The sequence below is a fragment of the Phaenicophaeus curvirostris genome, chromosome 1 (assembly GCF_032191515.1).
Source record: "Phaenicophaeus curvirostris isolate KB17595 chromosome 1, BPBGC_Pcur_1.0, whole genome shotgun sequence".
Lineage (NCBI taxonomy): Eukaryota > Metazoa > Chordata > Aves > Cuculiformes > Cuculidae > Phaenicophaeus > Phaenicophaeus curvirostris.
In genome coordinates, this window is record NC_091392.1 from 4,480,228 (window position 1) to 4,492,099 (window position 11,872).

General features: G+C 47.2%; 1 protein-coding gene across 1 annotated transcript in view; it reads left to right on the plus strand.

The window, feature by feature from the left end:
* Window positions 1-617: 617 nt before the first annotated feature.
* The window catches only part of TAF3 (TATA-box binding protein associated factor 3), a 125,331-nt gene continuing 114,076 nt past the window's right edge, over window positions 618-11,872 (plus strand). Inside the window, exon 1 of the mRNA XM_069867996.1 lies at window positions 618-911. Coding sequence (XP_069724097.1) covers window positions 746-911 — 166 coding nt within the window. The 5' untranslated portion in view covers window positions 618-745. The remainder of the gene's footprint in view (window positions 912-11,872) is intronic.

The following is an 11,872-nucleotide window of genomic DNA, read 5'->3' on the forward strand; positions in this document are numbered from 1 at the left end:
GCCATTGGCCTTGGCCACCTGGGCCACTGCTAGCTCATGTTCAGTCGCTGTCAACCAACACCCCCAGGTTCCTTCTCCTCTGGGCAGCTTTCTAGTTGCTCTTCCCCTAGCCTGTAGCTGCACAGGGTTGTTGTGCCCCAAGTGCAGAACCTGGCATTTGGCCTTGTTAAACCTCTTTCCATTGGTCTCAGCCCAGCGGTCCAGGCTGTTCAGATCCCTTTGCAGAGCCTCTCAACCCTCCAGCCGATCCACACTTCCTCCCAGCTTAGTGTCACCTGCAAACTTGCCAAGGGTGCACTCAATGCCTTCATCCAGGTCATTGATAAAGATATTGATCCCATCTTCTCAGGGACTCGAGGCACTCTCGCCATCCCCACAACCCCTCATGGATTCCCACATCCCCACACGGACCCTCACCACCCCCACATCGCCTCATGGATTCCCACAGCCCCACGCCGCCTCCCGCCACCCCCGCCATCCCCACACGAATTCCCGCCCTCCCCACGGCCCCTCACGGCTTCCCGCCCTCCCCTTCCCGCCCTCCTGCCCTGCCGAGCGCCGAGCGCTCGATGCGCCGCTCTCCCCGCTCGATGCGCTCGGCGCTGGTGCGGTGCGGCCTGGCGCGCGCGGCGCCAAGATGGCGGCGGCGGCGGCGGGCGCTGCGTGAAGTGCTCCCCTCGGCCCTCCCGGCCCCGCACGGGCGGGCGGGCCCCGGCCGGCGCCGCGGCCGAACCGCGAGCCGGCGATGTGCGAGACCTACTCGCGGTGGCTGCTGCGGGTGTCGGTGGCGCAGATTTGTCAGGCGCTGGGTTGGGATTCGGTGCAGGTCTCGGCCTGCGACCTCCTCACCGACGTGCTGCAGCGGTACCTGCAGGGGCTGGGCCGCGGCTGCCACCGCTACTGCGAGCTCTGTGAGTGCGGGGAGAGGTGCGGTCGTTGCTGTCCTAGGCAGCCGGCTTTAGGTGGGGAGGTGACCCTGCTTGAGCAGGGGTCTGGACCGAGCGACCTCCTTGAGTCCCTGCCAGCCTCTGTGGAGCAGGGCTGGGGGCTGTGGGGAGAGGAATCCGTGGTGAGGGAGGCTGTGGGGGTAGCGTTGTGTGGGCAGCGCTGTGGGGGGTCCTGTGGGTGTGTTAGGCTGTTGTGGTTTCCATGGCCTGGCACATCAGACCCACGGGAGTGTCAGGTGCGTGCTGTATCATAATGCCGTCAAACTAAAAAGGAATAGAACCCATTGGTGTTTCTGGAGTGACGGGGGGATCCCAACAGCTGACTGTATTGGAAGCCAAATGAGCTTAACTGGGAATGAGTTGCAAAAGCACTCCATTGTGATGTTCCTGTTCCTAGAAGGCAGCTGTGGGTTAGGGGCTATAAGGTAACACTGAGGGCTGACACGTGAGACCCACAAGGCTCTAGAGAACACCAATGCGCGCTGTACCCTAATGCCATTGAACTAGAAAGGGGCAGAACCCATCAGTGCTCTGCAGTGACAGGGGGATCCTAACAGCTACCTGTATCGGGAGCCAAAGTGAGCCTAAGTGCGAAAAGCACTCCGTTGTGATGTGGGGTGGGAGGCTGTAGGGCAATGCTGAGGGCTGGCACGAGACTCACAGGAGCATCAGGCTCTAGAGAACACCAGTGCACACTGTACCTTAATGCCATCGAAATAGAAAGGGGCAGAACCCGTCAGTGTTTGCAGACTTGCGGAAAATGGAGCTCTGAGACGGGTGGTCTAGGGTGTGAGGAGATGGAGCTGCTGCTCCACTTTCTCTGATTGTGGTGTAGCAGGGAGTGTGTGTACACTAGGGAAAATGGGACTGTTTGCGCTGTTGTTGGGGTTGTAGTGTGCTGGATCTGGAGAGGATGTACTGGGAGGAGAAAAGGGGCAGCCAGCCCCCTTGCCAGGTAAGGTGTAGACATGGGAAAGTGTGGCTGGCGCTGCTGCTGCGTTGTCCTGGCTCACTTCGGATCAGGGAGATGGGTGCCCTGTGGAGGATGCTGAGGAGGCTGTGGGAGTCCACTGCAGATGGGATGCATGTGTAGGGCTCGGGATGTGGGCACGAGGGGAGGTGCTGAGGCTGTAGAGTGCAGGGTTTGGGCTGGCGATGCGTGTGTACAGCAAGAAGTGATGGTACTGTGGGGCTGGAAACACATGCATGGGGGATGTGAGGCTGCAGTGTGTGAGGGCAGGGAGACACTAGAATGGGTTTTGGGGGAGATGGAGCACAGGACGTGAGAGGATGACAGGGTTGCTTGCGGGAGGTGTGGAGTATGTGTATTGAGAACAGGAGAGATGAAGCTGGGGATAATTTTAGGGCATATGCACAAGATGCAAGTGTCCTCACACACGTGGATTCAGTGGAAGAGGTCTGGCTGGATATCTTGGGGACTGCCATTGAGGTGGCACATGCAGAAGGAGCTGGGAGTGATGGTGGGTGCAGGGTGCCCAGGGCCTTACTGGATTTGGAGTGAGGCTGTGCTGGGGTGGTAGTGTGGAAGGGGTGAGTTTATACTGAGTAGGAGGAGAGAAAGAAAAGAAATCTAGGAGTCAAATGTGAGGATTGCTGGTTGGGTCACATACGAGTATGAAGTATGTGGGGACAGAACGAGGAAGGGGTAATAAGTATCACTGCTGGGTCTGGGAGTGTGACAAGAGGATGAAGCTGTCTGTCCCTCAGGGTTGTCTGTCCCTGCTGAGCCTGCAATGGAGGTGCTGAGTGGGGCACATTACCTGCCGGTACCTGCACAGTATGGAGTATGGGAGGACAGGATATCCAGTTGCTTGGTGGGTCTGACTAGGGGGATGAGAGGATGGTAGGGGTCTGGGAATGGGAATGTCAAGCAGGGAGTGCCAGTGTCCTGTTGGGACAGGGAGGTGTGGGGAGGTGGTGGTATGCAGGAAGAGGGAGGCTGTCAGGGTTGCTGCTAGGTCTGAACCATTGTGGGGGATTTGGAGCAAGGCTCAGGCTGTCATGTAGTTGGAGGGTTGTGAGTCTATGTGTGTGGATGCCTTTCCTGCCCTACGTGTGGGGCAGGGAGGGTCTAGTGTGGCAAGAAGGACAGCAGGGATGTGTGTGCAGAGGTGGGGCTGCCAGTGCTGCTGCTGGAGCTGTAAGTATTGGTGGGGAGAAGGAGGGGTGCACAGTGTGGAGAGGCTGTGGGGGAACAAGGGCATGTGTGTGCGTGGAGAAACAGGGCTGCTTGTGCCTCTTGTGCTGAGAGGGACACGGTTCCCATTCCTTTGGTGTGCTGGGGAGCTGGGGGATTGTGGGCTGCCACTACTCCATGTGTCTGTGTACTTATGGAGGTGGATGTTCTGGAGAGCCCCTCCGATGGAGGTTGGAGTTCTGTGGCTGGGTCTGGCAGTGGGGAAATTGTTTACGGGAAGCAGTGGTTGGAGCTGGGATGGATAATGTAATTGCTCGCCTGAAATGCTAGGTGAGAAGGTGACTCACTGGTGGTGGCTTTGGGGCTACCACCAGTTCAGAGCATGCACTGGGGACTGTGGGAAATTAGGGAGAGTTGGCAGGGGTGACAGCCCTGAACTGTGTAGACGGAAAAGTTTTCAGTACTTCTGTCTGAGTTGAGGGAGCTGCACTAATGCCACAGCTGTGGATGAAAGGAGTATCAGAGGCTGATTGCTATCAACTGGTGGTGGATGCAGCCTCAAGATCAGAGGAACTATGAAGGACGGAGATGGCGTTGTCTTCTACAAGAGAGAATTTGGAGAGTGTGTGGGGCCAGGACTCGTGGGTCAGGAGGCACAATGTGATTGGCTTGGTTGGGAGAGGAGCAGCAATGGGCTAATAGTGCTGCTGGTTGTGCTCCTGTGTCTTCTCTGAAGCAGTTGTTCTCACTGCTGCAGTGATCTCTGATAAAGGAAAGTGATGAGCTGAACATACCTGGTCCTGCCTCTGCTTCGTGATGTCAGAAATGATTGAGGTCAAGTCTGGAACTGCCAGTGTAGCTGAGCTTAGGAGGGACTTAAAGAGTTTTCACTAATATCACTGAGTTCTAGGTTGAATAGGCTTCCTTGTACAAGCTTTCTGCAAATGTGAGAGCTAGCTGGATGTGAAGGTGCACATAGTTAGTCTGGAAATGGGACTGGAAATGGACAATATTAAACCAGCAGCACCAGTGCAGCTGCTGCACCTGTGAGGTCTGTATCTCAGCCCAAACAGGAGTGACCTGTAAAGGGATTAAAGGGGGCAACACAGAGTTTAGCAAGAACTGGGTTGTGTGGTGAAGAAGGAGCTAACCTAAGCTGGGTCAGAGTTGTCCTTCTATACGGTTAGTACAGATTTTGGAGAGATGCTTTTGTAACTGGATCACTGCTTGTGCAGGAAATGAGTTACTGAGCAGCATTGCCCCCCGAGCTCAGCTTACACTGCCACAGGCACTGGAGTGTTTGTAAGACTGGGTAGAAGGATGCAGAGGTGGTGAAAATACAGCTTTTTCCTTTCAGTGCTTGAGGGATGGAAGTGTGGAAGTGCATGGAAGTAATGTATCCGTCTCTTGCTTTGGTTTTGCTTACTGAAAGTGGAGAAAGGATTTCCCCCAGCACCCCCGGCCCCCATGAATGGATAAGGAAATATCAGTCTGTTTTTTCTTCTTTTTTTTTTGTGAAAGAGAAGGGGAATATCCTGTTTTCAGGCCAGTGATACGGTATTTCTCATACTACCTCTCTTTAAATGATCCCTGTATTTATTTCTTTAGAGGTTTGCAAAAAGACATCTTAATGCTCAGCTGACGCCTCCTTGCTTTTTTCAGAATTGTTTCCTTTTACTCCTAAAATAAGTTACAGTACAAACCCAGCTCTGGATGAATGAGTTGAATTTTGCCATGGTTTTGCATAAGTAGAATTAATTAAATTTCAGTTGTAGCATCTTTATTGTCAGTGTGTTATCTCGGAGTCAAACCAGTGGGGTTTGAGTTAGCAGGGTTGTCAGCTGGAGGGACATAATCTTTGTATTTAAAACTGAATGGATTTACTCTGACGTAATTGAGACAGTGTGGTATTGCTCTGAAAAGCATGTCATTGCCGTTCACATATGCTCTCAGTTGCAAAAGAAAATGATGGTTTTCCCAGCTGTGTTAGATCTTTGTTCCAGCTGTTACATCCCATTAGGAAAGCTACATTCAAGATTTTCATTACTTTTCTGCTGTTGTTTCTTTGCATTTGCAGTAGCTTTAGTTGATGGGAGCTTCTGTGGCTGCAAAGAGGAGCCAAAAGGATTTGCAAAGCAGGCTTGAGATGTGTTTGATGCCGTGAAATGCTTCTGAATACTGTGTTGGAGGTGGAGGAGGGAGTGAACTTAAGGGGAGAAAATAAGGGTTTTCCATCATACTGTGCTGTTCAAATTTGTAAAAAGCTTATAAGAGGAAGCCTATTCTATATACTGTACACTTCACACATGTTATTATCCTAAAATTTAAATAAAATATTTGAAAACCAGTGTTGGAGTATGTAATTGACGTATTGAACTACAAAATAAGCTGACATGATGTTATTTCTGGGAGCAGAGTTCTACGTTGTTTGTTTTAAGCAGAGGTGAAAAGGGAAAAGTTCTCTATTCTGTGCCACTGTTGCACTCACATTTCATATGGTTTGATAGAGGTGGCAGCACAACTGGTCCTTTGGATTTACTACTGTGGATTTTCTAGTATACGTTGGGTTTTTTTCACTTGCTGTGAATTTAAAGAGTAGTTTGGGTTAGAAAGGACCTAAAATTCAGCTAATGCAGCTTGTCAGCGTGATGGTTGGTTATAGAGACATGGAATGCATCCTGGTTTACCTCTTAAATTAGCACATCCAATAATAGAGTTCCATTTCCAGCGTGTTTACTGGGTGGTACAGTTCATGGGAGAGATGAGGAGGAAGTCATAGTTTCTGTCCCCAAAGTCTGATTTTTCTATTACAGTGCTTTAAAAAACAACTAGGTACAACATCTGGACATATTTCAGCAGGACAAATTTAGATTATTAGCTGCTAAAACTAGGAGCATAATAAATTACATAATTAACCTCGTGGTGTTTTGGATCTAGAACTGGGTTTTTCAGTTCTCTTTCCTTGAATTTTCAGTGTTGAGCCTATGCTTTGATATGCTGTGGGTTTTTGATTTTTTTCTTCTGTTGAAATTCGCTTACAGTGAGGAAATACTGTTTACAAGTTGCTCTTCAAGATTATTTTTATGTGACTTTAGAATCAGAATATCTTGAGTTGGAACAAAACCATAAGGATCACTGAATCCAACTCCCTGCCTCTCACAGGACACTAAGTAAGTGTGTATATATGAAAATAACAATAAATACAAATAATGTATTAAAATCTATAATTAGGCAGGTGCAGTTATATTAAAAGGCAGGCTCTGATCTGGTGAGCACAACATTGTAACTGGAAGGAAAAATGACAGGTCTTGCAAAATGTTTTCCCAACTTAGGACTTGGTCAAAACCTGCTCCAATGTCACTGCACAATCTCCTGTAAAGGAAATCTTAACTTCATTGTAGCAAATCTCTTCTTTGGAGAAGGCAGGCAGCAGACCAATATTTTCATTGGGAATTACCACAGTGGAGAGAATTGACCTGGCATCAACGAATTTTTTATTTCTTTCTAATTGAATGTCAAATTTGCCTCATACATGTTTGGATGCTTTTTCCTAGTACCTTCACTCTTATCAGTCTATAATAATAAACTCTATCAGAGTGTTAAATGTTTACGATCAGTTTAAGTGAGCTCATTCCTTATACTGATGCTGAATGACCATTCTAACAAGTATCTATCCAGGGCCTATAACACTGGTTATAGGCAGTGTACCTTTTTATATCCTGATAACCTTAAATGTTGATGGTTTTAAGCCAGTTAACTTCTCGCTGTCTACCAATAAAGGAGGGCAACTTGTGGGTTTGCTTGACATTTATGGGGTTACTGGGAAAAGGAGCAGACCATGAGCAGCAAGAGCAAGAAGATGCTTTTGCCTGCCTGGTGACTACGTTAATAGGACCCTTTTCCTCCACTTAGCACACTCAAATAAGGTGCAAATTCTTATTAAATGATCTTATTATGATATTAAATGTATGCTTCTGATGATCTTGTGGATACTGGATGGAAGCGGTGTGTTGTCTACTTGAAAGAGGTATCCTAGAGTAACTATTCAGTGTTGATACACGAGTATTTAATGTGTGACAGGGTTCTGTGGTATGCGGGAGCACAAGGAGTCTGTGGTTATGCCTGCAATAAAAATACTTAGGAGCTATACCTAATAATTTGCTGGTTAAAATATTTTTTTTAAAAATATCTCTTTTATAGCAGCCACGAGGGTGAATTCTGTTTATTATGAACCGTAAAAGTTGCAGGGATAGTGACTTATTAATTTTTCTCAGTGTATTTATTACAGAGCTGCAGTTGCTCCCTTTAAAAAAGCTGGTATGAAACTAAAAGCTTTTCTGTTCTGTACTGACTCGCTTGTTAAATATTCACTGATTCATACGAATTTTGGGCCAGGAAGGAGGAGGTGATGGGGCTGAGTTTGATAAACATAAATTTGCTGTTCCTGAGACGGAATGTAAGGAAAGTAAGATAGTGTTTCTCTAAGCCCCATCTGCCCCCTTCCAGTTTCTTCAGATGATGAGAGCACTTGTGAGCTTGTTTGCCAGAGGGCTGCAGGAATTCTTGTGACTTTGGCAAAAATAACTCTGCTTTAGTAGCTTCTAAAAATTCCTTTTCCCCAGAAACTGAAAATGAGCTTTTATTGCTTGAAGGAGAGTTAATGCACCACCTTCGTTCTGTTTGATTAGTTTTTCCTTGTGGACAGCTAGGTTTATCTGCCGGTAACGCTGAGCAGCAGGACTAAGGACTGGATAACTTGCCTCCCAGATACTCAGCTCTGCATGGATTCTGTTTCCCCATAGTTTTGGTGCTGTGACAGTACAGGACCTATTTCTGTCTGTACATTCCTCCTCACCCGGTGTTCGTTCTCATGCATAGGGTAGCTGAGAGTATCATAACTGCACGACTATTCCCGCAGGTTTCTGGTGAGTCGTTTTGAGACTGAATGGTCTTAGTTTATCTCTGCTGTTTGCTGCAGCTGTATCAGTTTCAGTGTGTGGTTCCCATTTGGGGAGACGGCATGCCTTAAAAGCTCCAAAGAAAGTTACTTACTTAGTTCACTGTTCATATGGTAAGGAGGAGGGTTGTATATTGCTGAATGATCTGTTCTCACCTCCTTTCATCTTTTCTGAATCCTGGACAACAGATATTATTTGAAGTGTCATAGTATAGGGAACAGCAAAAGGCTGGAAACTAAAAGCTCCAAAGCTGTTTGTGATCTGGCACTGACTTGCTGTGTGACATTGGATTAATTATTTCACTGCGAGGCTTCAGCATTTCAGTTTTTAAAGTGAGGAGAGCACAGATATCTGAAGAATACCGAGGCATGTTCAGGATGCACAAATTAAACTTTTTTTTTTTTGGCATCATTTTCTTACAGAAAAAAAGCCTAAGACTAAATGAAAGACCAGGAGACTGTTATGTGTTTGTCAGCATTCTCTTTCATGTGTTTGGCTTCTGCTATTTTAGTGATTTTTTATTAAACCAGAGAGAGAAGAGGAATGCTAAACTGTTCCAATATAGGTAAAAAGGCATAAGACTTTATTTGATGAATCACCTGAAATTACATTTAATACATCTTTGTGCTCTGTGTATTCCAGTTGATGAGTTTTGATTTATATACAGATATGAATATAGACATGAAACTTTATCATAGAAACATTGAATAACCAGGTTGGAAGAGACCCACCGGATCGAGTCCAACCATTCCTATCAAACACTAAACCATGCCCTTTAGCACCTTGTCCACCCACCCCTTAAACACCTCCAGGGAAGGTGACTCAACCACCTCTTTGGGCAGCCTCTGCCAGGGCCCAATGACCCCTTCCGTGAGAATTTTTTTCCTAATGTTCAGCCTAAATCTCCCCTGGCGGAGCTTGAGGCCATTCCCTCTTGTCCTGTCCCCCGTCACTTGGGAGAAGAGGCCATCACCCTCCTCTCTACAACCTCCTTTCAGGTAGTTTTAAAGAGCAATAAGGTCTCCCCTCAGCCTCCTCTTCTCCAGGCTAAACAATCCCAGCTCTCTCAGCCGCTCCTCATAAGACCTGTTCTCCAGCCCCCTCACCAGCTTTGTTGCTCTTCTCTGGACTCTCTCCAGAGCCTCAACATCCTTCTTGTGGTGAGGGGCCCAGAACTGAACACAGTATTCGAGGAGCGATCTCACCAGTGCCGAGTACAGAGGGAGAAGATCCTCCCTGGACCTGCTGGTCACGCCGTTTCTGATACAAGCCAAGATGCCATTGGCCTTCTTGGCCACCTGGGCCACTGCTGCCTCATGTTCAGTTGGCTGTCAGTCAACGCCCCCAGGTCCCTCTCCTCCAGGCAGCTTTCTAGACAGACTTCTCCTAGTCTGTAGCTGCACAGGGTTGTTGTACCCCAAGTGCAGGACCCGACATTTGGCCTTGATAAACCTCATGCCATTGGACTCTGCCCAGCAGTCCAACCTGTTCAGATCCCTTTGCAGAGCCTCCCTACCCTCCAGCAGATCCACACTTTCACCCAGCTTAGTGTCGTCTGCAAACTTGCTAAGGGTGCACTCGATGCCTTCATCCAGGTCATTGACAAAGACATTGAACAGGGCTGGACCCAGCCCTGAGCCCTGGGGAAGCCCACTTGTCACTGGCCTCCAGCTGGATTTCACACCATTTCCCACCACTCTCTGGGCCCGGCCATCCAACCAGTTTTCCACCCAGGAGAGTGTGCGCTTGTCCAGGCCAGAGGCTGACAGTTTCTCAAGCAGAATGCTGTGAGAAACTGTATCAAAGGCTTTACTCAAGTCCAGGAAGATACATCCACAGCCTTTCCGTCATCCAGCAGCCGAGTCACTTTGTCATAGATGGTGATCAGGTTAGTCTGGCAAGACCTGCCTTTGTGAACCCATGTTGACTGGGCCTGATCACCCAGTTCTCTTGCATGTGCTTCATGATAGCACTCAAGATCACCTGTTTCATGACTTTCGCTGGCACTGAGATCAGACTGACAGGCCTGTAGATCCCTGGATCCTCCCTGCGACCCTTCTTGTAGATGGGCACAACATCAGCCAGCCTCCAGTCCAGTGGAACTTCCCCAGTCTTCCAGGACTGTTGGAAGATGATGGAATATATACTTGTACACTTCCACCACTAAGAACACTCTTCCTTGCAAAGAAGTGGTTAACTGATCAGTCCTTTTGTCCCTGTGACTGCTGCTGGCTTAAACGTTTTTTTTAGCTTTTAATCAGTCTTATGACTTGGCCTTGTCTCTTTGGAGGCAAATGTCAAAGATACAGGGAAACTGAATTGGTGTCAGGTTACTTGTTCACTTTATGGACCAGCTTCCAAACACACACATTTGGTTTTTTATCTGGTTGCTTAAATATTTCAATGCTTCAGTTACACCTAGGAGTTGCTTCTCTGCCATGTGTTCTAATAAACTCTTGTAGGAAGAAGTCCTGTTTAGCATTTATCAATCGCTAATTGTATCGGTGCTCTCCTTTGGGAGTTGAAAAGATCATGTGCAGATCAAGGAAAAGACCTTTTCCTATTGCTGTGATAAACTGGACTAAACTTTCACCATGACAGTGCTGGTGTCAAGACGCACACACTGAGCAAGGTACTTAAAACTCAAAACAGAGCCCCTCTAATGGGGTAGGTGTTGTGGAGCATTGTGCAGTCCTGTGCCCCGAGTTGTCCAGCATTTCTTCTGCCTGTGCCCTTGGGTTTTCTTCCAGGGGAAGCTGGACACAAGCAGGGGATATGTCCGTGCCTGCTGGTACACTTTCCAGGCCTCAGCACGGCCCACCTGGGATTGAGTGTTGTGAGGCTCACCATGAATCCCCCTGTCCTACAAACAGCAGAGTCAGTGATTCCAGAAGTATCCAGGGAATAAATGTGCTTGACTTTGGGGCTTATTGAAAAGTTTTACCCAGGTTTTTCTTTTTAACTGACTGTCCAACTTGTATTTGTTGAGTCCTGACACCTTAGAAAATGATTCAGTAAGTTCAAAGGTATCTCTGTAGTGTGAAGATCAATTAACAGTAACAATGCAAAATTTCTTAGCTGTGTCAGTTATCTAAATTTATTTTTTAAAGGATAAAGGACTCTTCTGTCTGCCTAATAACTATACAGTTCTCATAACTACTCTAGAGTGGTGATGTCCTCCTTTAATTATGTTCATGTAAGCCTCTGTGTTTCTCTATCCCTAGAGTCTGCAGGGGAAACTAGTATTGTACTTGTACTAGGTATTATACAAACACAAAATCCGAGATGGTTCTTGTACAGAGTTCACGTTCTAAATGCAGACAGACAAAAAAGACGATAACTTGGTCTGATCTCCCTTTTAGCTGTGGAGAGAATTAAAACACAAGCAACTTGCCCAGAGTCACACAAGAGGCCAGTGTTAGAGCTGAGAATCAAAAACTATAATCTGAGTATTACCCTTATCTTTGCTGCAAGACTAAGAAGAGAAATTCTAGAACAAAATTCTTATTTTCTAAATGTACCTGCAGGCATAAGTTGGCTACGGGTTTGAATTCATCCAGTGATGTGAAAACCAGCCTGCTCCACTGCTTCAGGTTCAAGATAAACCAAGAAGAGATTAGGTTAAAGGACAAACAAAAGAGCATCCCCCATATTCTCCGAAGCTGGGGCTTCACAATAGCGATTGTGTTCCTTCAATAAGCATGGACTGATTTTCCATAATTACATTTTAAAGGAAATCACAGCTTATCATCATGTAAGGATGTAATATCTTCATAAGCCAACTATACAGAATTTTAATAATTCAATAC